The sequence below is a fragment of the Eriocheir sinensis genome, chromosome 19 (genome assembly GCF_024679095.1).
Source record: "Eriocheir sinensis breed Jianghai 21 chromosome 19, ASM2467909v1, whole genome shotgun sequence".
Taxonomy (NCBI): Eukaryota; Metazoa; Arthropoda; class Malacostraca; order Decapoda; family Varunidae; genus Eriocheir; species Eriocheir sinensis.
The window spans coordinates 19,536,871-19,564,052 of record NC_066527.1 but is presented as its reverse complement, the minus strand read 5'-3'; the positions used below and the strand labels follow the sequence as shown (position 1 = coordinate 19,564,052).

The window sequence follows — 27,182 nt, the reverse complement described above, 5'->3', positions numbered from 1 at the left end:
TGGTCAGTTGTCCGTATTCTTAAACAGTTTGACACCCAAGCACACACACATTTGGCAAGGCTTTCTTAGGCCATAAAGAGTGAAGGAGGAGCAGCGACTAAATTAACTAGGAAGAAGCTAAGCCTGCGGTGGGCGGCAGTGAAGGCCATTGAGGTGCATGACAGGCATCTTCTGGCCGCCCTCAATACCCGGCGCCTTGCCCTACACCCACGGCAGGGCAGCTTTAATTAACCCGGTAGCAGCGACGGGACAAATTTGTGCCATGATTTAAACCCCCAAAAATAGATGATGCATAAGCTGATCACAAATGCCTTGATATATATTATGAAAAGGTTTGTGTGAGTGATGATTTTTTCTCATTTTTCTTGCTTAGAGGGAATTAAGGGCCTTTAATTAAGAAACATATGATCCCCGCAGCTACCAGGTTAAAGGCCGTTCACCCCGGCGCGCAGGAGGAAGGGGAACATTTATAGACCTTCCTTATGAATTATCACCTCAATAAACTATCAATCAATCAATTAATCGTTTGTAGGAGCAGCGATCGAGTAGCGGGCTTTTTTTTCTTTTCTTATTTTTATTTTTTTATTTTTTTTCCTTGAATAGGCCAACCATGCAATGTGGGAAATATTACTTAAATTGGCCAACCAAAGAAGGATATATATTACTTAATTAAACCGTGGTACTCAAGGCGTAGATAATGATATGGAGAGTCGATCAGTTATATCATTTATTCACTCATTTATTCCATTACATTACATTAAATAGGTCAAACTGAGAGAAAATCGACAAAAAGTTATAAATAGGTCAACCACGTACAGAGGGAAATATATTGCTCAAACCGTGGCATTGAAGGGGTAGCTATAATGATATGGGGATCGAGTCAGGTATTATTTATTCATTTATTTATCCCATTACATTACATTAAATAGGTTAAACTGAGAAGAAAACCGACAAATAAGTTATAAATAGGCCAACCAGAGAGGGAAATATATATTGCTCAAACCGTGGCATTCAAGACGTATAGATAATGATATGGGGGGTCAGTTATCATTTATTCACTGATTTATCCCATCACATTACTTTAAATAGGTCAAAATTAGAAGAAACCCTACATAAAAAGTTATAAATAGGTCAACCACAGAGGGAAATATTGCTCAAACCGAGGTACTGAAGGCGTGGGTAATGATATGGGGAGTCAGGTATTACTTATTCATTTATTTATCCCATTACATTACATTAAATAGGTCAAACAGAGAAAACCGACAGCTAGCCAACCACAGAGGGAAATATTGCTCAAACCGAGGCACTGAAGGCGTGGATAATGATATGGGGAGTCAGGTATTACTTGTTCATTTATTTATCCCATTACATTACATTAAATAGGTCAAACAGAGAAAACCGACAAATAGGCCAACCACAGAGGGAAATATTGCTCAAACCGAGGCACTGAAGGCGTGGGTAATGATATGGGGAGTCAGGTATTACTTGTTCATTTATTTATCCCATTACATTACATTAAATAGGTCAAACAGAGAAAACCGACAAATAGGCCAACCACAGAGGGAAATATTGCTCAAACCGTGACATTCAAGACGTAGATAATGATATGGGGAGTCGGTTATTATTTTTTTCACTTAATTATCCAATTACATTACTTTAAATAGGCCAATATGAGAAGAAAACCGACGCAAAAGAAATTATACCTTCGTAGTGGCTTCAGCAAACCCCAAGATGGCAGCGCTTGTAGCTCTCCGCGGCCTCTCCAGAAACTGTGAGCCATTTATCACCTTCACACTCACTATATCCACCTCACCATTACATTTATCATTAATTCAAACCTTCATACATCTACCAACAACAGGAGAAGGCGCTAAATAAGGGGGGCATGGGGTAAAAGAGGGGTTAAAATTGAGTGGTCGGCAATGACGCAATCTTGGCTCGAGCAGCTGATGGGAGGGGACCAATTTATTATTTTATCATTTTTGGCTTTATTTTCTTTGTCATGGAGGCTGCGGGTTGTCTATTGAAGGTACTTGGTTGTGGTTGTCAGGGGCTTTATTTAGGGGCTTATAACAGGCTGTGGGTGTTTAAATATAAGTGAAAGTAGAGAGAGAAAGGAAGGGAGGGCTGAGGAGGAGGAGGAGGAGGAGGCCGACAACGTATTTTTCCTCTTAATCTCGTGTGTCATGGAGGCTGCGGGTTATTTATTGAAGGCAAGGGGTTTTAGTTGTCAAGGGGCCTTAGGAGTGACTTGCAACAGGCTGTGGGTGTTTAAGTGTAAGTGGGAAAGAACTACCAGTGGATGAGGAGGAGGAGGAGCCGGAGTGGACGGCGTGTGTGTGTTTATCCAGAATGAGATGTTACCCCACAGGTCCAGCTGTCACTGCGAGGGACATGTATGTGCTTGCTGCTTACTGCATGGTTTGCTTCTGTGAGAGACAACCCAGAGTGATGGAAAAATAAACTATTGGCCATTTAATTGTTGAGTGCAGTGTTTATAGGAAAGATAGAGAAGAGTTAGACAGACACGTAGCTGAGAGCATAGGAAGAGATGAGTGGAAGAAAAGGAAGGAGAATGACGACATGGGCATTAGAATGGTGCTTGGACTGACAGGAGACATGGACATGGACAGATCGATAGTGAGACATAAAAACTTATGGTCAAGTGCTGTACTAAAAGAAAGACTTTTAACAAAGAATAGAAGTTGGAGAGACCCAAGCAGTGCTCCAAAGCTGAAAGGGAATCAATAAAGAAGAAGAAGAAGGATGCCAAGGAGGCACCCACAGAGTTTGTGACGAGCATTTCTTGCCTGGACTGGACCTGGACAAAAACTGTGCAATGTCTCCAACCAAAACTGCAGCTGACGGTTTTCATGAAGATGGTCAGATGGTTGGCCAAGTTTGGCAAGGTGACAGATCCTGCCAGGAGGTATATACTTGGGTGGGAAGGGGGCCTGCCTGGAGGAACCCCTGGGGATAATACTGATGAGAGGGCAGCCACGTCTTGCAAAGTTAATACTTATATTATGGATTCTTTTTTAGTCCCTGAATGCAGTGCAGTAACAAATGACTCACAGAAAATAGAAGGGGGCTTGAGGGGGGTGGAACCTCCCTGTTAGGGGGGTTGTGGGGGGCTTAGCCCCCATTAAGGAGGTCGAGGGATGCGAAGCCTCTTCGTTAGGCAGGTTACGTTACGTTAGGTTAGTTTAAATCAGTTTGGCGTTCAGTGTGGGTCAATCATTTCGTGATTTCTGTAAAAAAATACTACCTCTATAATAAAAAGCATCATATTTTGTCCAGAAATAAGCAGTCAGTGTCTCAATATTAGTAGCCTACCTTTGCAATAATTCCCAATTGGTTTATTGCTTTCCACTGCATATGTATTACTTCTGTGTGAAATATTTTCTCAAAGTATGTTATTGGGGGACATACTGTCAGGCCTGGTTAGGTTAGATTTAGTTGAGTTTGATCAAGTCAGGTTAGATTTAGTTTGGTTAGATTTAATTGTTTATGATAAATACTTGACATGCTTCATGTAAGCGCGATGATGACCAGCGCTTATTTAAGTGAGTAGTTAAGGTGACTGATACTGCTACGTTGAACTCACATCATTTATTGAATAGTGGTCAAACCTGAAAGATGGACATCATATGCATTACAATACGGAAACAACACCATATGCGTTACAATACGGAAACAACGACGCACAATCTCTTCATTATTATTATCATGGCAGAGTGAGCAAACACTACTAACCGTCATTAACAAGTTATAGGCCATGGTCATATAAGTGCACGTCAGACGAGATATTGGATAAACTACATTTAGACATACAATGAGCACGGCTCGTAAGCCAGGTGACCAGTACAATGAACAAGGCTAGTAAGGCATTAATAATAAGTGACCAGTACAATCAATATGGCTAGTATGACACTAATATAATCAATAATACATACACATTTGCGGGTACAGTCGGGTTACTCCTTCCAGTCGGCCGTGGTGGTAACGGCAGTGTGAACAACGTCGTGTTTCCTCTCTTACCACTACTCTGCTGCTGTCCCTTTCTCCTCCTTGCTCAACCCTGCACCAGCAGGCGTCCCAAGTCAGCATTTCACTCATCTCGCTGCTGTCTCAACACTTTTCCCGTGAACATCTGGCGACACTACCGTCTTGCACCCTCGCACCACTGCTTCGCTCGACTATCCCGACGTAATTCATATAATCCCCACAAACATATCAACCACATTAATCTATCAATCGCCGCGGAGTCGGAACAGCAGCTACACTTCATGTTGGTTTTATTAGATTTAATAGTGTGTGATAAATCTGTGATATGCTTGGTGATGGTTATTGTCAGTGGGGGTTGGCGGCCTAGTGGCTCTACAAAATTATTTTCTCTGTGTGTGTGTGTGTGTGTTGTGTGTGTGTGTGTACTTGCTGTTGTTGAAATGCAGGAAAGAAAAAGCAAGTCTTTGTTTATTTTGGTGTGTTGCATTTTCAAAAATTATTCTACCATCTAACCTAAGCCAAGTATGGGGATGAATGGTTGTCGAGGTCATATTATGGTTGTTATTAACTTACACAACAAGTGAGGACTCTAAACACTCAGAAAAAAAAACAACAACTATCAATTGGAAGAAAAAGCACTCTTAATAGGAAGCATCATTTATTTTTTTACCAATAGCACGTGTGGCTATGTACGTATGTATGTGTGTATTTTCATGTATGTGTTTGTCCGTAGGTGGCGTTGCGTCACGGTTTGGCGCACTGCGGGTGAATGGCCTCTACCGGGTGACCTCGCGGCCCCTCCTCCCAGCATCCAGCACCGCCCTTGTCCCCTACAGCTTCCCCCCACGCCAGGTGAGCCCCCACATGCATCTCCACCAACACCTCACCAAGAATGATTAAAAGACGTGCAGCTGACAACACTAGAGGAAAGGAGAGAGAGAGGAGACCTAGTTACATTATATAAACTTATGATTTCAGTTTATCTGAGGCCCTATAAACCACAAATAGGTAAATACCCACACAGTACTGAGTCGCCCCTTCCTCTTACAGACGCAACAGCTCGTGGCCACCAGCAGCGTGCATCGGGCGGCCCCTGAGGTGGAGCAGGCCGGCCATGACCATGTCCTACACTGGACCGCCGAGAAGATCCTGACAGTCATCCTCATGGGGGCCATCCCGACGGCCTTCATCATGCCCAACGCTGCCACCGAGTACTTCCTGGCCCTCTGCCTCTCCCTGCACGCACACTGGTTAGTAAACTTTAGCCCATATGCTTAATTAATGGCCTCTCAGCTCACCTGTTTTAAAAGCCTCTCGTAGAAGTTGCTGGGATTTTCATGGGGTGTTTTGTGATCTGAGTGATAGTTTTGGCTGACTCTTGCATCATGAACAGGAAAACCACCCATGAAAACCTGGTTCACCTTCTCTGTGGCCATGGAAAATATTCGTAATGGGAGCCTCGTACGTTTAAGAAAATGGACCTTTGGCCGTGGGTTTCCTAGACACCATCCTGCATATATGTCCCTCAAACTCGCTTCCTTCCACCCAGAGCTTCTGCCTGACACACTGCTTAATACCAAGAGGTGAATATGGTGATACAGTGCTGGGAGTTTTGGAGAGATTGGAGGTAGAAGGAAAGAGACCAGTTGGTAGACCTAGGAAAACATGGAGAAGGTGTATACAGGAAGACTTGGCATTGATGGGATTGGATGAGCATCGGGCAGAAGACAGAGTAGAATGGAGGAGAGCCGTAAAGCGTCCAACCGCTCAGGAAGAGTGAAAATGGACGCTAAACGAAATTATGTTGTTGATGATGATGATGATGATGAAAATAGTGATATTTGAAATTCCAGCAGCTCGTGTTGAGGCAGGAGTTCTGGGTAGGAGGCAGTAACCATGAGCAGCATACTAACTCTCCCTATCCATGGCTCTATGGCTCTGGGTTGGTGTGGAGGTCAAGGGTTATTTGGGAGGTTAAGTAGGTTGAGAGTTGTTCGGGTGGTAGTTGTGTTGGTCAGTTGGTTGGTATTATGGGCTTGTTTTTCTGCCCAGAAGGGTAAAGCTGCATTTAAACTTGAGTCAATTCACCATGCTTCTACTTACTAACTTACCAGGCTGTGTTTATACCTAGTGAGTCAATTCATCGCACCTCAACTGACTTACTCACCAGGCTATGTTTATATCCAATGAGTCAATTCACCGCACCTCAACTGACTTACTCACCAGGCTATGTTTATATCCAATGAGTCAATTCACTGTGCCTCAACTGACTTACTCACCAGGCTATGTTTATATCCAATGAGTCAATTCACCGCACCTCAACTGACTTACTCACCAGGCTATGTTTATATCCAATGAGTCAATTCACCGCACCTCAACTGACTTACTCACCAGGCTACGTTTATATCCAATGAGACAATTCACTGTGCCTCAACTGACTTACTCACCAGGCTACGTTTATATCCAATGAGACAATTCACCGTGCCTCAACTGACTTACTCACCAGACTACGTTTATATCCAATGAGACAATTCACTGTGCCTCAACTGACTCACTCACCAGGCTATGTTTATATCCAATGAGTCAATTCACTGTGCCTCAACTGACTCACTCACCAGGCTGTGTTTATACCTAGTGAGTCAATTCACAGTGCCTCAACTCAGCCAATGAGTCAGAAACAGACGTTATAGTGACAACAGTAAAGAGACACACAGACATATAAAACTTTATTGACCCTCCAGCCACTCAAGACTTGCATTACAGAGTCAGTATAGTCTGTTCACCCAGGTCTGAGATGTGCATTATCGTGCGCCGGCAACTTGCTTTCCCATGGTGTGTCCGATTTCCTGGATAATGTATGATAGCCCGAGCTTAGGAAACAGTCGTCTATCAATAATATGCCTACAACAATAACAAACATCATCATTATATTCCATTTTGTGTCAGAAATTATTATTAGTCACAGCTGTTTTTTTAATTTACAAGATTGCTGATTATAATTACTAAACAGCCTTGGTGCTTGGTTCAGGATGGGATGGAGAAATTAATGAAAGCTTGTATGAGAGGTTTGGTATAGGTGTGACAGCAAAAGGAGTGAAGTGGTGGAGTGGATGAAGTGTGGTGCACTGAGATGGGTTGGACATGTGATGAGAATGGGGGAGAATGAATTTGTGAAGAGAGTGTATGAGGGAAGGATTGAGGGAGGGGGTGTCAGGGAAAGACCACCTGTGAAGGGGTGTAGGGGGCCTCAATATCACTGGCAAGAGTCATGGGGTGTTACGAAGGGGAGGTAGTGTGTATGGGGCAAGGGTGAGTATAGGGAGGGGGGGTGGATCAACAGGGTGAGTGTGTACTGGAACGAGAGAGTTGGAAGTGGCAGGATTGAATGTGCTGAGAGGGAGTGCCAGAACAGGGAGAGATGGAGACACTTCTGCTGCGGACACCCCCTGAAGGAAAGTTGCCGATATAGATAGATAGATAGCCTTGGTGCTGTCCGCCACCAAGAAAATTAGAAGGCTACATATTAACAAAACGGGTATTTGCAACAGTACGAATAATTTTCAACCCAAAATCGACTATATTTGACGGTCTTTGTTGTAGTTGCTGCATATTATTGATTCTGAAGACTGTTTCCCATGCATAGGCTGTCATATATTATCCATGGAATCAGACATGGTGGTACAGCAGGTTGCCAGAGGAAGATAATACACACCTCAGACTTGGGTGAACTGCCTACACCTCTACACCCCTTCTTTCTCTCCTCACCTCCCTCTACACACCCCCTCGTAACACCCCATGCCTTGCCAGTGATATTGAGAACCCCTACAGCCCTTCTTTTTCTCCTCACCCCCTCTACACACCTTTCCTAACACCCCATGACTCTCGGTAGTGATATTAAGGCCCTCTACACCCCTTCTTCCTCTCCCCACCCCTTCCTAACACCCCAGACAGACAGACATACATACATACACTTCATTCTTTCATCCCAGACAGATGTAGCCACTCAAGATTTGCATTCTAGAGTCAGTAGTAGCCAGACAGACAGACATAGCCACTTCATTCTTTCATCACAGACAGACAGACACTCAAGACTTGCCTCACTGTCAGACATAGCCACTTCATTCTTTCATCACAGACAGACAGACACTCAAGACTTGCCTCACTGTCAGTAGTAGCCACACAGACAGACATAGCCACTTCATTCTTTCATCACAGACAGACAGACACTCAAGACTTGCCTCACTGTCAGACATAGCCACTTCATTCTTTCATCACAGACAGACAGACACTCAAGACTTGCCTCACTGTCAGTAGTAGCCACACAGACAGACATAGCCACTTCATTCTTTCATCACAGACAGACATATAGACCCAGACAGACAGACATAGCCACTTCATTCTTTCATCCCAGACAGACAGACACTCAAGACTTGCTTCATAGAGTCAGTAACAGCCAGACAGACATACAGGCATAGCCACTTACCACTTGGAGAACTGACTAAGTTTCCAGCACCATAGAATAGGATAGTAACTTAACACCACTTTTTCCCCCACAAATAAGCTTGGACAGGTGTTGGAGTAAAGAAAAACAGGGATAACTTATATATTTCATTCATAAGACGCTTGACAACAACAGACATTGACGGACAGTACAGCAGCAGTAATAAGTTAACCATTTCCTCGTCCTGACAAACACAGACATTCAGATTTTGAAGTAAAGAAAAACAGGGATAGTTTATACATTTTATTCATAAGACATTTGGTAACAGACATTGATGGACAGTACAGCTGTAATAATAAGTTCATTTCCTCCTCGCCCTGACATACACAGACACTTTACATCACTTTTCACCCACTAATAAACTTGAGCAGATTTTGGAGTAAGGAAAAACAGGGATAACTTATACACATTTTATTCATAAAATGCTTAACACGAGACATTGACAGACAGTACAGCAGCAGTAATAACTTAACCATTTCCTCGCCCTGACAAACACAGACATTAGAGACAACAGACTAGCATTAAAAGACACTGATAAATAGTAAGGCAGTGATAGTTGACACATGTATCCACCCTAACACAAACACACATTGATTAGCAGCCAGACAGAATCCCATTAGTTTACATGTCTTAACACACAGAGAAAGGGACACACACTCATACACACATTTCATGCCATCTGTATGTGGTGCTTTCCACCAATACCCAAACACATGATAATAGAGTAGAATAACGTTAGTTTACATATTATTTAGGATGGGAACAAGACAGACTTACAGACACAGACACACGTACAGGACAAGATATGCTCACACACAGACGAACACCCAATGCATCTACACACAAACACACACACAACCATTACAATACAGTCCCTTCCTACACCCCTATGTCTTGCTATCCTGTCACCCCCTACATTCAGTCTCACCCCATACACACTCTATGTACCCCTTCCTAACACCCCTTCTTCCTCTCCTCACCCCCATCTATACCCCTTCTTCCTCTACTCACCCCCCTCTACACCCCTTCTTCCTCTCCTCACCCCCTCTAGACCCCTTGTTCCTCTCCTCACACCCCTCTACACCACTTATTCCTCTCCTACCCCCCCTCTACACCCCTTCTTCCTCTCCTCACCCCCCTCTACACCCCTTCTTCCTCTCCTCACCCCCCTCTACACCCCTTCTTCCTCTACTCACCCCCCTCTACACCCCTTCTTCCTCTCCTCACCCCCCTCTACACCCCTTCTTCCTCTACTCACCCCCCTCTACACCCCTTCTTCCTCTCCTCACCCCCCTCTACACCCCTTCTTCCTCTCCTCACCCCCCACACCCCTTCTTCCTCTCCCTCACCCCCTCTACACCCCTTCTTCCTCTCCTCACCCCCCCCACACCCCTTCTTCCTCTCCTCACCCCCCTCTACACCCCTTCTTCCTCTCCTCACCCCCCTCTACACCCCTTCTTCCTCTCCCCCCTCTCCACCCCTTCTTCCTCTCCTCACCCCCTCTACACCCTTCTTCTCTCCTCACCCCCCTCTACACCCTTTCTTCCTCTACTCACCCCCCTCTACACCCCTTCTTCCTCTCCTCACCCCCCTCTACACCCCTTCTTCCTCTCCTCACCCCCCTCTACACCCCTTCTTCCTCTCCTCACCCCCCTCTACACCCCTTCTTCCTCTCCTCACCCCCCCCACCCCTTCTTCCTCTCCTCATCCCCCTCTACACCCCTTCTTCCTCTCCTCACCCCCTCTACACCCTTCTTCCTCTCCTCACCCCTCTACACCCCTTCCTCTCCTCTCACCCCCCTCTACACCCTTCTTCCTCTCCTCACCCCTCTACACCCCTTCTTCCTCTCCTCACCCCCTCTACACCCCTTCTTCTCCTCACCCCCCATCTACACCCCTTCTTCCTCTCCTCACCCCCCTCTACACCCCTTCTTCCTCTCCTCACCCCCATCTACACCCCATCTTCCTCTCCTCACCCCCCTCTACACCCCTTCTTCCTCTCCTCACCCCCTCTACACCCCTTCTTCCTCTCCCTCACCCCCACACCCCTTCTTCCTCTCCTCACCCCCTACACCCCTTCTTCCTCTCCTCACCCCCCCTCTACACCCCTTCTTCCTCTCCTCACCCCCTACACCCCTTCTTCCTCTCCTCACCCCCCTCTACACCCCTTCTTCCTCTCCTCATCCCCCTCTACACCCCTTCTTCCTCTCCTCACCCCCTCTACACCCCTTCTTCCTCTCCTCATCCCCCACACCCCTTCTTCTCTCTCCTCACCCCCTCTACACCCCTTCTTCCTCTCCTCACCTCCCTTCCTTCTTCCTCTCCTCAACCCCCTCTACACCCCTTCTTCCTCTCCTCACCCCCATCTACACCCCTTCTTCCTCTCCTCAGCCCCATCTACACCCCTTCTTCCTCTCCTCATCCCCCTCTACACCCCTTCTTCCTCTTCTCACCCCCTCTACACCCCTTCTTCCTCTCCTCACCCCCCTGTACACCCCTTCTTCCTCTCCCCACCCCTTCTACACCCTTCTTCCTCTCCTCATCCCCCTCTACACCCCTTCTTCCTCTCCTCATCCCCCTCTACACCCCTTCTTCCTCTCCTCACCTCCACCCCTTCTTCCTCTCTCCTCACCCCCTCTACACCCCTCCTTTCCTCTCCTCACCCCATCTACACCCCTTCTTCCTCTCTCACCCCCCACTACACCCCTTCTTCCTCTCCTCATCCCCTCTACCCTTCTTCCTCTTCTCACCCCCTCTACACCCTTCTTCCTCTCCTCATCCCCCTCTACACCCCTTCTTCCTCTCTTCACCCCCATCTACACCCCTTCTTCCCCGTTTCTCTCGGCAGGGGCGTTGAGGCCATTGTGGTGGACTACATCCGGCCATCGGTGTTCGGCAAGGTCATCCCCAAGCTGGCGGTCGGTGCCGTGTACGCGATCTCCATCGCCACCCTCGGGGGACTCTGCTACTTCAACTACACTGACGTCGGCATCGTCAACGCCGTCAAGCTGCTCTGGAAGCTATAGATATTGGGACCTGAACACCCTAAGCCTTGCCCTCTCCTTTTTTCATCTCCTTATCTTCCTTGAAAATTCCTCCCTTGTCTACTTTTCGCCCTCTAAAACTTCATCTCCCTAACTCCCTTGAAAATTCCTCCCTCCTTTGTCTACTTTTTCTCCTCTGTAAAAATTCATCTCCCTAAGCCCTTTCCCTCTTTCATCTCCTTATCTTCCTTGAAAATTCCTCCCTGCTTCATCTACTTTTCGTCCTCTGTAAAAATTCATCTTGTGTTGCTTGAGTCTGAGGTGTGTGTTGTCTTGCTCTGCCAATCTGCCAAGTGTCTGATTCTGTGGATAATATGATACACTCAGGAAACAGTTGTCAGCAGTAAGAACATCCTGTAGCAATGAGAAATACCGTTACTCAGATTTTGAGTTTCAAGTTATTAATACTGCCACGTACAGCTATGTTTTTAGTTCTAAGGTCTTACAAAGCCTTATAAGTCAATCAGACAACTGTCTATGGCGATATTAATGACTTATAATTCAAAATAATTCAAAATTGACTATAAATGATGGTATTTCACATTGCTGCTGCATGTTTTTGGTACTGATGACTGTTTCCTGTACGTAAATCATCATATTGTCCACGAAATCAGACTCGCCGAGGGACATTTGACAAGAGCTTGATAATCCACACTCTGACTTGTGCGCCATGACTACAGGACTCTCGCTCTCCTGCCTTTCTCTCACTTTTTGTCTCCTTGTCTTCCTCCTCATCCTCCTACTTTCCTCTCTTCCTCCTACGTTCCTCCTCTTCCATGCCTCTACTACCCTGACTCACCTGCCTTTCCTTCTCAGTTTTTGTCTCCTCTCTTCCTCCTTTCCCTCTCTTCCTCCTCCTTTCCTCGCCTCTACTACCCTGACTCCTCCTTGCTATCTCCATTCATCCTCCTTTCCTCCACTTTCATTCCTCAACTCTTAGCATTTCCTCCCATTGCTCTCTTGAACCTTTCTCTCTCCTCCACTTCCCTGCCTCCAATCTCAATTTTCCCTCCCTCTTCCTCCTCCTTCCCTCCCATTACTAACCTTTCTCTCTCCTCCTCTTCCTCCTCCCTCCCTCCATCCTCTCATCTGGGTGTCATAAGTTCACAAGCACAGCAGCCGCCTTCTCCCATGCCAGTAGTCTGCCACTCGCACCCTTCCTTCACCCCCTTCCAAGCCGCCCTAGCAAGCACCCGAGGCAGGCCAAACAGTAGATGCAGTTTGGTTTGTCATCTAGGGAAGGTTCGCCTATCTGTATGCCTCATTACCAGTTAGTACTCACTCATTATGGAAGAGAAATACTACAGAGGAACACTTGAGTCTAGGTATAAGATGTAATTGTCCAAGAAGACTTTATATACCTTGGTTCAATTTCCCTTTAGTATTTCTTTTTCCTAGGTGTGAATGCTAAGTGGAAAGGTGTTTACAGATAGCCGATTTATACCTCTACTAATTTACGTCGCCTTCGGATAGTCCCAACATGCTGATTTATAAAGAAGAGTCCCAATACAAATGTTTAGTCTTCAGTTATGTCTTTCAAATCACTTACGGTCTCATAATTATCATTGCCTAAGTTACATACCCAAGCTTACTCCTTTCTCCCTGCCATGTGCTTTGCTTCCTTCCTGTCAGAGTGATGAACAGGGTAGAAGTGACAGCCAAGGAAGGACTTGAGTGCCTGAATGTCTCTTAGTGTTCCCCCCAGTACTAGAATGTCCCTTTGTATCTCTTCTTACTTATTCAGATGCAGTTTTGATTTGGTTTTTGTGGGAACGCAGCACAAAAGAAACTTCGATTGGTTCATGCTGGCACTCCTGGTCCTTCCTTAGATGCCACCTCAGGCAGAGAATGTGTTGGTGCTGCCTGAAACTTTGTGTGGGGCTGCAGAAGGCCCCGCTGTGCACTAATGATGGGGCTACTCCCTTAAAACTCTTCCTGTTAATTGTTTAGTTGAGGCGGCCATGTCATGCAAGTCTAAGTTTGACCCGACATTTCATGGAGATTAGAGTTACTGTTAATTACAACAGCTGAAATGTATCATGAAAACAGTTTGTGGAGGGAAGTTTGATTCTTTTCTGGCAATGCAAAGTGAAATTATTTATGATTAGTGTCAAGTAGTTCCTGGGTGAAGTAATGTTGAGTATCTGCTGCATTCTTTGTATATCTGAGTCAGGCAAACTGAACACTGCAGATGATATAAATTACTTAAGACACTGAACTGTCATGTAAAGCAATGTGCAGTGATAGTTTGCCTGATCCAGATACACAAAGACTAGTGATGCAGCTCTACCCAACGCTACTTCACCAAGGGAATTATTAATGCCAGGACCTAAAAGAAATGTTAAACAGGCAATGCTGTGGGCTGTACCTATTGATCCAGGAAATTATTAATGCCAGGAACTAAAAGAAATGTTAAACAGGTTATACTTTGGGCTGCACCTATGGATCTAATGTTAAATGTCTACTGGAAGGTATTACACTACAGCCCAGTGCCTCCTCACCCTCCCTCTCCCCTACTTCGTGTATATAGTTCAACAGGAGACTCTCACTACTGCCGTGCATGGTTCAAGGGCAGACAAGGAAATGATTGTGACATGCACGGCGCGTTGCTTCCTCCACTGCCATCAATGTTATCACGGCCTCACACGCCTTGCAGGGCCTGGATGGCTGATTGCTAAGTCTGCTGCAGTGATAAAAGCTTGTCTTTAGGGGTTTATGTATTTACTTTTTATGCACAGAAGATTGGGAACGATTGTACATAGGAATAAAGTGTCTGACTTGTTAATGTGATGTCTTACTTTCCTAGCTGTTACTCTCATTGCAAAGAAGGGAACTTATTGGTTAATGTAAAGCTAGAAATGTACACCACTGAGGGATGGGGATCAAACCTGGGCCTGCTGGGTAGAGGTCCGGGCAGCAAACCGACAGAGCCACCGACAGGCTAACCATGCCATGCCAGAGGTCATTTCTACGGCACTTTATCTGACACCTCAGCCAAACACTGTGGACATGAAGGAAAGGTGACCAAGCTTACACTCATGGTAGTTGGAAATGCTGTTAATACTGTTGATTGAAAGCATTTCCAGTTACCATGAGTATGAGCACGGTCACCTTCATGTCCACAGTGGGGGCCGGCGCGTCAAGCACAGTGCCACAAATGACCTCTGGCACGATGGCCTTTTAGCTCATGGGTGGCTAGGTTGGCTTGCTGCACAGACATCTACCCAGAAGGCCCAGGTTTGATCCCCAGCACTCAGCAGTGTACATTTGGAGATATTTCACTGTTACTACAATTTCCTTAATGAGTTTTGGTGTACAGTGTTCAAAGACCTGAATGAAAGACATACTACATTTCCTAAAGGGTTCGCTACTTCAAACCAGACTAGACCAGAGCTACAGACACTGCTTCAGGTCACCTCCATTCACAGATCCCAAGGCTGGGCACACACACTGAGACTCTGGTCATGGCTTAGTGAGGGGCACCAGGGTAATGACTAGCAGATCAAACAGCATGATTCTTGAGTATTGAAAGTTACAAATTATCCAACTTAGTATTATCTGGCAGCATGAGCAGGCCGCAAAGACTTCAAACTGCAGAGTATAATGAAATTAACCGTCAGGCAAGTGAAAAGCAAATACCACGCACAAACCAAGACGTCCTTACTTTCTCAGTGAAGGTCATGACTGGCACGTAACTGACCTTTGCTGTGATGGACATTTACAAGAAAATGTGCTCAAAGGCTGCATTCCATTGTGCACACTTACATTAAACTGTAAACCAATGGCTGTAGTGTTCTGTCCTGCCTTGTGTTGAACTGCTCATGTCACCTGAGTCTCAACGTGCCTCCAGCATTATATATATGTCACACCCCAGACAGAACTACAGGTTTAAAATAATAAATAAAGATAAAATATGGAACAACTGATGAATTAGATAGCAGTACAAGCCACACCACAGTAAAATAACACAAAATATAGATAAAATACGGAATAACTGATGACTAATACAGCAGTACAAGCCACACCCCAGACACCATTACAGGTATAGAATAACAAAGATAAAATATGAAATAACTGATGGATACGATACCAGTACAAGCCACACACCACAGGCTGCCAGGGATGGAGTATTCGTATTCAGTATACGTATTCGAATACAAGGGAAAAGTATTTGTATTTTGTGAATAATCTGATGAATACTTCAAAATATATTATCAGAACTAACAGCCGTTGTTCCATACAACTCCAGCCTCCTGCTGGGGGGACGTGTATAGGACAGTTTCATGAGCTCATTTTTCTGTTGCATAACTTTAGAACAGTGCTGTACCCAGTTATGTCAAGAAGGTATCTTTTAATGGAAAGTATTCATCAATGTATTCATGAATACTCTCAAGAAGTATTTGTATTAGAATTTAAACAATTTCAGTGTATTCAAATTCGCATTCGTAGGAATTTGAAGTACTAGTATTCGTACTTGAGCACACAACTCTTGTATTCACTCCATCCCTGCAGGCTACACCCACCAGTATTTCTACCTCTGCAGCTCATGACCACAGACCAATGTTACCAAACAAACTTAACAGAATGCATTTTTCGTTTTCTGGCCAATACATATATAAAAAAACATCGATGCTTGACAGTTTTAACACTAACTTCACTTGGGTATCATTATTGGTGTGACTAAGACAGTTTTTGCGCTTGAAACTGACAATAGCAATATTCTGAGTACAACAATCTGGTCCTTGCCACAGAAACTACGATACCACAACTGTTACGGGTCAAGACGGAAGCAACTCATTTTGACTATGAATACAAGTAAAATATGGATTAGCCTTATAAGAACAGATCAAAACTAAATTAATAAGTGAGCTAGAGAAAAGGGAAATTAGTGACGAGTAAACAATAATAATAAATAAAAAAAAGCTATTAAATGGATTGACAAGAATATAGAGTGACTGAGCGATGGATGAATGAATGATGGAAGAATGAATTATGGGTAAGATATGGATTAACCTGATAAGAATGGACCAAAACTGAAGCAAGATGAATGAGCAAGACAACAAACTGATAGATAACCATTGTCATTCTACTACGACCTAAACACACACACACACACACACACACACACACACAACACCTAGACACACAAAATATACCATCCCAACACACACACACACACACACTTTTTTTCCACACATACAACATCTATAGACATACAAAATATACCATCCCAACACACACACACACACACACACACAAACAGCTACATCAAGATACATTCCACCCCTACACACACACATACACATACACACATGCATGCTAACCTAACTTTCACCATCCCTTTCTGTCAATCTGTATTCCCTTCCTGTCAATTACTTTCACCACACAACTGTCATCCCATATTCCTGTCCACGCCTCTATGGGAAAAGTTAGTAAGTCATCTCTGTGTACTCCTTGACCCATCTCTGCTTGTACCCATTTAGAGTTGCCAAGTCAGCTCTGTGTGTCATTTATTGGACAATTCTGTGTAGATCTGGGAAGGGCAACAGAATAACCAAACAATAACTCAGTAGTACATATAATTCACTTAGAGAGGAAGAAAAGGTGGAAGCGTAATGAACCTTTTGGGGCATGTGCTACAGCTGAATGTGTCCTTGGTGCTCAGTGTGAAAACTTGTCCATAAAAAATAAACTAAGATAACTATTTAACAAAGATCACCCTCAGAGCAGCAGTTTCAGGCCGGCTGACTTACTGCCTGAGCGAGTCAGTGGATGAAGGCGAGAGTGGGTTACCTGGCGCACTTTGACAGAATGAAGAGGATGATAAACTTTCCTTTTTGTCAGGCAAAGCTAGGGTTGTAAAATCACTGGGAATTTTGAACTGGGAAACTTTCCATGGGAATTTTGAGAATTTTCAGGAAGTTTTGGGAACTTTGAGAATGAATAAATATTACAAGTTGGCCTGAAGCACCTTTAGGCTTTTTTTTGAGGCTGAGGTTATTGTTGCCTCTTCAGACTTCAGTTTTAGATGGCTGTCGGGGAATGTCCCTCAGCCTGGTGGTTGCACAGGCAGGATATTTAAAATGACGGCTATTGAGGCTCACGCTGGCCTCCGGTGCTCTCTGATGCACTCGCTCTCAGGGACAGAATTCACAGCAGCATGAGGGTGTTCTACCATTCGACAGCAGCTTGAAATTGTATTGAAATTGATATTGTATGGAAATACAATTTTTTATTGCTTGAAAATGTTTAATTAATAGTTATATTAATCAAAAATTGGTATATTATAATACAAATACACGTGTGAAACATGAAAATTCTTAAAAATTCCCCAAATTCCCAGAAACTTTCCCAGCCTTTGCAACACTCGGCAAAACTAAAGAGAATGGCAAACTTTATCAACAAACATTGAAAATATAGAACAAAATGCTGCCACTTTTACAAACACCATTACAACCTCTCCTTATATTATTAACCCTTTCATTGCTAAACACTTGCAGCAGGCGTTAGGCGTATTTCCTGGTGGCGCTAAACGCCCGCTGTGACCTCCACCCACACTCAAATCTCCCGCATATGAGAGTGTTCCAACACTAATTCTCACAACACACGGACGAGTAACTGGTGGATGTTCTTGCCCAATATAGCGGCATTTTTGCATAGCTTCACCTATCACCGACTGATTCTTTGACCAAATAGTTGTAAATATTGCAGTTGGCAATACTCCCTTGCCAGAATCTGAAGAAGAGATGTCCGCAGTTCCCTCAATACGGCTGATCATCCCGCACGCACCAACGTAAGTATTAACATTCAACACTCCCTGAATGTGCATGTATGTTCGCAAGAGAGGCATACATAACCAGATCCTATAGATCTGGACCTCCTCTTTCCAATGGTGTTTTTGGTTTTTAGCTGTGATGAATAGTTTTTGAGATACAGAGGTTAAAAGAGACCCCCCATTGGGCTCCCCGACTGCGCCTGAGGGGATAGTTGCGTCCGCACCGCGAGCAAGGAAAGGGTTAAATCTGCTTAAACACACACACACAAACACACACTCTCTGATAGCTCAGTCAATTAAAGCTCTGTGCTGCTATGCTTCACAGCATGACAGCTGGAGTTTCCAGCCCCACTCAAGCTGGGATTTTTCCACTGCCAAGGAGTGGTTACTGTCCCCCCTTGAGCAAGGGGACCAGAGGGTGTGTGGTGTGTGAAGGTCTCACTAGTACCTGGAGATACTACGAGTATAATGAGCCTTGCTCTTGTCAGGAGGGGAATTGCTGGCAATGACAAGTCCAGCTCATGATCAGGCCGTGGTGAATTACACACACACCTAATGAGCTAAACTCAACCAAGTAAAAGTTAAATTATGTACACGCACACACACACTCACACCCTTTCCATCCAGCACATCCTTAAGAACGACATGAAAAAAAAAGAGACAATTCAGCAATGGAAAAACAGCATCATCAATGTGACCATTCAACCCAGTAATACTTGTTCATCGTGGGCATCCTGTTCTGTCCTGCTGCTGGAGGAGGGTTGTGTCCAGGCCCAGGGAGTGAGCTATGCCCTTGGCCTGCTGCACCGTCTTGGCTGTTGGACGCTGCATCTTGGACAGTAGCCACAAGATCTCTGGAGGAGGGAAGAGGAGAGTTACAGGAATATCACGGCAGCCACTATAAATAAAATTTGCCTCTGCCACGATCAGGCTGGGGTCTTTGAAGACCTCAAGCAAGCAAATAAAGAACACACGAAAGCATTGTTTTGTACCATGAACCCCAAAACCCCACTCATTAGAACCCAACTGACCTCCTTTTAAGCCTCTAGGAAATAATGGATGAGAGAGATAGGAGCTTCTGACAATACTGACATAAAACATTGCTTAAGGTACCTACCAGTGTGACCCAGACCCAAGGGGAGGTCTTCACACTGCCAGGCCAGAGCGTAGTAGAAGTAGTCAGTGGCCAGGAGCTTGTATTTCCCTTGAAGAACTGGAAAGGAGAAAATGGTGGTGTTAGTGGTGGCAATAGTGGTGATGGTAGTCGTGGTGGTAACAGAAATAACTAACTTAAGGGGAGCATATTCCTGGGGGTGCGTTGCTTCACTCGCTCCCCGTCCATGATAGGAGCAGTAGTTTTTTACTTTTTACATATTTTACAGTAAAGGAAGCAGCTCAAGGGCATAAATAAATAATTGTGAGAGATAAGAAAAGCCCACATCCCTGCCCCTACGAAAGAGTGTATAGATGAGTGGCCAAGAGTGGTGGTGGTTGTAGTATTATTAGTATTTTTTTACGGTAAAGGAAGCAGCTCAAGGGCATAAATAAATAATTGTGAGAGATAAGAGAAGCCCACATCCCTGCCCCTATGAAAGAGTGTATAGATGAGTGGCCAAGAGTGGTGGTGGTTGCAGTATTTTTTTACGGTAAAGGAAGCTGCTCAAGGGCATAAATAAATAATTGTGAGAGATAAGAAAAGCCCACATCCCTGCCCCTACGAAAGAGTGTATAGATGAGTGGCCAAGAGTGGTGGTGGTTGCAGTATTTTTTTACGGTAAAGGAAGCAGCTCAAGGGCATAAAAAAAATCCTTAAGACCAAGAATATGAAAAACAAACAAACAGAAACAACATGAAAGAAAATACAATTCATTAATGGAAAACTACACCCACACCCACACTCACACCCACCCACACATGCACACCCATACCCACACCCACACACCTACAGACATACACACGCTCACTCACTGGGTATGTTTGGGCGCTGTACAACATAGTGAAGTAGTCCTGGCTCCTTCTTGTCAAATGTGATCCCGTTCTCTATACTCAGGATGTGGCCAAGCCTGCAATAATAATAATAATAATAATAATAATAATAATAATAATAATAATAATAATAATAATAATAATAATAATAATAATAATAATAATAAAGGATAGTTTTACACCACCTATCAATCATGCACAATTAAAGACCATTATACATTAAATACATTATACATTTTAGGTGAAGCATAGGATTGATTTGAAATGCATATTCTATCACTGCATTGTAATGGTAAACATATATTATTATTGTTACTATTATTATTATTAGCATTATTAGTAGTGGTAGTAGTAGTAGTAGTAGTAGTAGTAGTAGTAGTTCAAATATCACAAAGTTATTTCTATTGTCTTCAGTTTAAATGGCCTCTTGCAGCAATGGTTTAGTTGGTTGGCTGCCCAGTGCCCTGACATATATTCTGAGAGCTTGGGTTTGATTCCTGCCACTCAGTGATGTACATTTCTAGGGTCAGAATAGCAAAGAAACAAATAGCATCATCCTTCATCCCTACTCACAGCCTGTCCTTCCAGTCCAGGCGCGTGTAGTACCCTCGGTCCGGCGCGAAGAGGTAGTTCTCCACCCAGCAGGTCCCCGCGACGTGCTCGTACGACACAAAGTAACGCTCGATCTCGTACCAGGCGCCCAGGAACTGTGGAGGAAGGGAGGAGTATAGTTACAGGGGCAGTGGGAGTGAATACTGATGAAGATGTATGTGAAGGATAAGAAGAAGAAACAAAAATATGAAAAGTACAGCAAAAACATGAACAAAAAAGAGGAAAGAGGAAGAGAAGAAGAGGAACAAGTGGGAAAATAAGGACAATTACAACAAAAAACAAGAAAATTACATAAAAAGTCATGAACAAGAAGAACAAGAAGGAAGAAATAAAGAGGAACAAGAATAATAATATGAAGAACAAGAAGAAAACAAAAAAAAAAAAGGAAAATTAGAACAAAATATAATAATAATAATAATAATAATAATAATAAAAAAGGTGAGCAAAAATGATAAGAGGAGGAGGAGGAAGAGGAGGAGGAGGAGGAGGAGTAGGAGGAGGAGCAGGAAGTGTGTTTATAAATAGAATAGAAACCTGTTACTATAATAATTATGGTATGCTTAGTATGTGAGTGTGGAGGAGGAGGAGGAGGAGGAGGATAACAATAAAAAGGAAGAACAAAAATACACAAATAATAAGATATAATATGAAGAAAAACAAATAAGAACATAAATAATAATAATAATAATAATAATAATAATAATAATAATAATAATAATAATAATAATAATGAATAAGAATATACTACTACTAATAAGCCAATACTACTACTGTTAATACCAGTAATAGGAGTAAAATCTCTCTCTCTCTCTCTCTCTCTCTCTCTCTCTCTCTCTCTCTCTCTGTATATATTAAGATTTAAGAAAATAAACTACCACCACCACCACCACCATCTTCTCCTCACCTTGTTGGGCTCAAAATCCTTCATGGGCGGGATGGGTGGACACCTGCCACCAATTAGCACCTGCGCCCGCACGCCCATCACCTGGAGGAGGAGGAGGGGGAAGAGGGGGAGGAGGAGGAGCCGGGCCATCGTCTACCTGTGGAGGAAAAAAGGTTGATTAGTAAGGGAGGAAAAGAAGGAAGGAAGGAAAAAGGAAATACAGCATCAATGAAACAAACAAACAAACAAACAATAAAACACGAAACACGGAAATGAAGAAAGACAAAAATGCGAGCACACACACACACACACACACACACACACACACACACACACACACACAGGAATGAATTAATGAATAAATAAATGAGACGGAAGTAAATAAGTAAAAAAGGAGGGAAGGAAAGAAAAGGGAGAAGGGGAGGCAGGACAGACAAAAATCAGTGAAAATAATGAAAAAACAAACAAGCAAGCAGAACGAATGAATGGGAGAAAAGAAGAGGAAAAAAATATAGGCCTACCTTACTTCGGGAGGAGGAGGCGGAGGCGGAGGAGGAGGAGGAAGTCTTGACACCGCGAGAGATGGAGGCAAACAAAACTGACAAGGAGGAAAGACGAGGGAAGAAAAGGAGGAGGAGGAGGAGGAGGAGGACGAGGAGGTGAAAGAGAATGAGAGGGTGTGGTTGGGGGGAGAGGAGGAGGCAAGGGGAGGAGGGAGGAGGAAGAGAAGGGGATGAGGGAAGAAGGGGGAGGAGGAGGACAGAGGAGGAAAGATGAGATATAGAAAGTATGAAGACGAGAAAGGAAGTACACAGTATAAGGAAATGGAAAAATAATATGATTTAGTAACTAAATATAACATGAGAAAATATATATAAAGAAAATATGATCATGTGAATAAATATTGGTTGTATATGGATATAAAATTTAGTTATTGTAAAGAAATTATCCTGTCTCTGGTTATAGATAAATGGATATATATACAATTATGCTCAAAAAAAAAAAAAAAATATTGACAATGAATATGGCCTATATGCCTTGCTGGCTGGGCTTTGAGAGGAGGGGCTCATGAGAAGGGGGAGGTGGAAGACACAGATGAGGAGGGTAGTCAGGATGAGGGCGAAGTTTCTCTATTTAAGGCACAAGACCAAAACTTTCACTATAGCTAGCTCGTCTGAATACTAAATTACATCGTCTACCATATGCTACTACTACTACTACTACTACAATTCATATTTCTCTTCCCTACCTTTCCTCCTCCTCCTATACTAATTTAATCCATTGTGCTTAAGTTGTAATTCGTAGTACAGTAAAAGCACACACACACACACACACACACACACACACACACACACACACACACACACACACACACGTACGTTCATAATAATCCTTAGTAATGACGTTGCAGATTTCTCCCCCACCACGTGTTTTTCACTTTCGTTTCTTACATAACATTCTGAAGTACCTTTATTGCGGTATGAAGAGATTATATAAGGTTACGCTACTACTACTACTACTACTACTACAACTACTACTACTACCACTACTACTGTACTATTACTACTGCTGCTGCTGCTTCTACTACTACTACTACTACTACTACTACTACTACTACTACTACTACTACTACTACTTTCTCTTGGGGTAAATAGGTAGTAAGATTGATAGGTTGAAAGGTATGCGTGTCCTTTCCTTTTTTTTTTTTTTTTTTTGGTTAACTTTCTATCCCAGTATTAGAGAGAGAGAGAGAGAGAGAGAGAGAGAGAGAGAGAGAGAGAGAGAGAGAGAGAGAGAGAGAGAGAGAGAGAGAGAGAGAGAGAGAGAGAGAGAGAGAGAGAGAGAGAGAGAGAGAGAGAGAGAGAGAGAGAGAGAGAGAGAGAGAGAGAGAGATTTACATAGATTTACATAGAAAATCAGACCACACAGACCCCATGGTCCAGACTTGGTGGTCTGTCCTTAAACCTAAGTGATTTTACATTAATCAGAAGACTCCAAAACGTTGCATTTCTACTCTAGTTGATATTAAGTTGAAGGAAGTGACGGTCGAGCTTATTTTTGAAGGAGTCAATCGTGTTACACTGGACCACTGACGGTGGAAGCTTATTCCATTCTCGCACTACAACGTTGGTGAAGAAAAATTTGGTGCAGTCTGAATTTACTTGTCTACATCTGAGTTTTACGCCATTGTTCCTCGTGCGCAAAGTGTCATCGATCATAAACAATGTTGATCTGTCTACATTCGTGAAACCATTAAGTATTTTAAAACATTCGATCAGTTTTCCTCGGAGGCGACGTTTCTCAAGAGAGAACATGTTAAGGGTAGAAAGCCTTTCTTCGTAGGATTTGTTGCGCAAGGAAGGGATCATTTTCGTTGCCCGACGCTGAACACCTTCTAATTTAGCAATATCCTTTGCATGGTGGGGAGACCAAAACTGTACCGCATATTCCAAGTGGGGTCTGACTAAACTGTTGTAGAGCGGAGTATTACATCTTTATTCTTAAATAAAAGTTTCTTTTAATGAAGCCCAACATTCTGTTCGCTTTATTTGCTGCATCGATGCATTGCTGTGAGAATTTGAGGTTTGACGCGATTTTGACCCCCAAGTCCTTGACGCATTGAACGCTGTTGAGTTTAACGCCGCGCATTTCGTAATCAAACTTTTTATTCCTCGTTCCAACTTGAAGGACCTGGCACTTGTCTACGTTAAAGGGCATCTCCCATCTATCCGACCAAGCTGAAATTTTGTGCAAATCCTCTTGGAGGCTTTGCCTGTCTTCGTCAGTGAGAACCGAGTTACCAATCTTTGTGTCGTCTGCAAATTTACTAATGCGGTTATTGAGTCCAACATCCACGTCGTTGATGTAAATAATGAAGAGCACTGGGCCAAGAACCGAGCCCTGAGGGACGCCACTAGTGACAGGCGCCCACTCTGAGTTAAATCCGTCAATCACTACTCTTTGTTGTCTGTTGCTCAACCAATTCGCGATCCATTGGTTTACCTGACCGTCAATACCTATTTGTTTTAATTTGTAAAGTAATTTATGATGCGGGACTTTATCAAACGCTTTCTGGAAATCAAGATAGACTACGAGAGAGAGAGAGAGAGAGAGAGAGAGAGAGAGAGAGAGAGAGAGAGAGAGAGAGAGAGAGAGAGAGAGAGAGAGAGAGAGAGAGAGAGAGAGAGAGAGAGAGAGAGAGAGAGAGAGAGAGAGAGAGAGAGAGAGAGAGAGAGAGAGAGAGAGAGAATCACATTCCACACACACACACACACACACACACACGTCAGCAAGTAGATAAATAAATAATTGATAAAATAAGGAAGGAAGGAAGGAAGGAAGGAAAAAAGGAAGGAAGATGGGAAGGGAGAAAAGAAGAAAAGGAAGGAATGAAGGAAGAAAAAAGGGAAGGAAGGAAGGGAGAACATAATCACGAGTAAATTATACATATATATATATATATATATATATATATATATATATATATATATATATATATATATATATATATATATATATATATATATATATATATATATATATATATATATATATATATGAAAAAGATAAATGAAAATGAAAAAGATAATTAACTATTGGCTTAATTGAACTTTTAATTAAAAAAAAATAATAATGTAGTTATGGTTGAGGCCTTAGTGTCTCTCTCTCTCTCTCTCTCTCTCTCTCTCTCTCTCTCTCTTGTTGATAATGAAATATAAAATGGCAAAAATAACATCTTATTGCTTATTACAAAGTGATATATATATATATATATATATAAATATATATATATATATAAATATATATATATATATATATATATATAGAGAGAGAGAGAGAGAGAGAGAGAGAGAGAGAGAGAGAGAGAGAGAGAGAGAGAGAGAGAGAGAGAGAGAGAGGTGAAGGAAAGGGATTAAGGGAGGGAGGGAGAATGGAGGAACAGGAAGGAGTGAAGGAATGGGAGGGAGAGAGGATGAGAGGAGAGGAACAGGGAGGAGGCGAGGGAAAGGGACTAGAGAGAAGGACAGGAGGATTAATAATGGTCTGTTTAATACAGTACTATCCAACATTTCTTGTCTTAGATTCCATTGGGGGCGTGGCCTTACCATAATATTTTGATCAAACTACCTGTCCTATGGTGAGAATGACTGACTAGGTACAGTTCACGTGTATGTAAGTATTGAGTTGCCTTGAGATGTTATATGTGAGTGGCCTTGCCAGCTGATTGAACTACCTGTTCGATGGTGAGAATGATTGACTAAGTAAATAAGAACATAAAAGTTGGTAACGTTAAACACTTCCGCCTCTCACATCACAGGCCCGGAATTTTGGCAGATTATTCAGGGGGGCTGGAGGGCATCATCGGTTCATGAGATGGGAGGGAGCGTGGCAAGCATGCGCAGGTGGGGGAATTTTTTTGAAAAATAAGCACTTTTAACCCAGCTGCGAGCAGGGCACAACCAGGATCCACACAACGTAGTGATCCTGGGCATAACGACAGCCACGAGCAACCTGTACTGCCGGGACTATGGAAGCCGTGGTCTCATGGCCTAACCAGCCCCATAAAACACTGAAGAGCAGGGCATTCTCCCCTCACCCCACCGCAATGAGTCACCAGAGGATGCGAAGAACACTGGAAATCGCAACCTTCAAGGAAGCACTGATGACGCACTTATTCACTAAGTCCTACCACGTTACAAGCATGAGGATCGAGGACAATTTTCGGTGCTAACATCATATAAAGTTGACAGCCCTGCGGAGAGCTGAGCAGGCAACAGAACGGGGCCTGAAACATCATCAACGGCAAGCGGCAAACGGTAAATAACTCGCTACCGCTTCACCAGCTTCCCGCCCTTCACCACACACCGGCTTACCTTCGCCAGGGCCATGATGCCGCCGATAGAAGGAGAAATATGAGAGGCACCACACACCCCGCCCTCCGCCATGCCTTCGTAAACAGCTGATGGTCCTGATGATGGCGATGATTATGTTTTTCCAACTGGGCGTGTTTGAAGGGAGACTGTTCTGTTTTATTTCCTTGTTTGTTTGTTTTTCTGGTTGTTGTTGTGTTTTTTTTTTAAGGGTTATTCTTTATCTAGGGAGGGAAGAAGGAGTTTGAAGGGCAGAAAGGGAAGCGGAGGGGGAGGAGTGAGGAGATGAAGATGAGGAGGAGGAGGAGGAAGATGAAGAGGAGGAGGAGGAGGAGGAGGATTAAAAAGGGGATAAAGAGAAAGAAGAGGAGAGGAAGGGAGGAGATAAAGAGAAAGAGGGAGAGGAGGAAGAGGAGAGAAAGAATAGAATGAAGAGGAAAAGGAAAAATAAAATAAAAATGAGTTTAATTAGTCCATCAATTTAAAAATATAAAAATAATAC

At 43.5% G+C, this 27,182-nt stretch overlaps 2 protein-coding genes across 4 annotated transcripts; one reads left to right on the top strand and one right to left on the bottom strand.

Annotated features, from left to right (window-relative positions):
• The first annotated feature begins 1,644 nt into the window (after positions 1–1,644).
• LOC127000860 (succinate dehydrogenase [ubiquinone] cytochrome b small subunit, mitochondrial-like) lies at positions 1,645–14,338 on the top strand. Of its 2 annotated transcripts, none has more exons than XM_050864956.1 (4): positions 1,645–1,771; positions 4,742–4,860; positions 5,059–5,258; positions 11,358–14,338. In XM_050864956.1, exons 1-4 carry the CDS (start codon positions 1,732–1,734, stop codon positions 11,533–11,535), a joined length of 537 nt encoding a protein of 178 aa, XP_050720913.1. In that variant the 5' UTR covers positions 1,645–1,731; the 3' UTR covers positions 11,536–14,338. The 2 variants fall into 2 exon arrangements, with proteins under 2 accessions (XP_050720913.1, XP_050720912.1); XM_050864955.1 differs by lacking the exon at positions 1,645–1,771 and adding an exon at positions 2,172–2,277.
• LOC127000861 (apolipoprotein D-like) lies at positions 12,397–26,762 on the bottom strand. 2 transcript variants are annotated; one of them, XM_050864958.1, is made up of 6 exons: positions 26,684–26,762; positions 21,831–21,966; positions 20,888–21,021; positions 20,297–20,391; positions 19,446–19,541; positions 12,397–19,182 (listed from the first exon to the last, which is right to left on the bottom strand). In XM_050864958.1, the coding sequence occupies exons 2-6, from the start codon at positions 21,957–21,959 to the stop codon at positions 19,049–19,051; spliced, it is 588 nt and encodes a 195-aa protein (XP_050720915.1). In that variant the 5' UTR covers positions 21,960–21,966; positions 26,684–26,762; the 3' UTR covers positions 12,397–19,048. The 2 variants fall into 2 exon arrangements, with proteins under 2 accessions (XP_050720915.1, XP_050720914.1); XM_050864957.1 differs by lacking the exon at positions 26,684–26,762 and adding an exon at positions 22,331–22,438.
• Between the last annotated feature and the right edge of the window lie 420 nt (positions 26,763–27,182).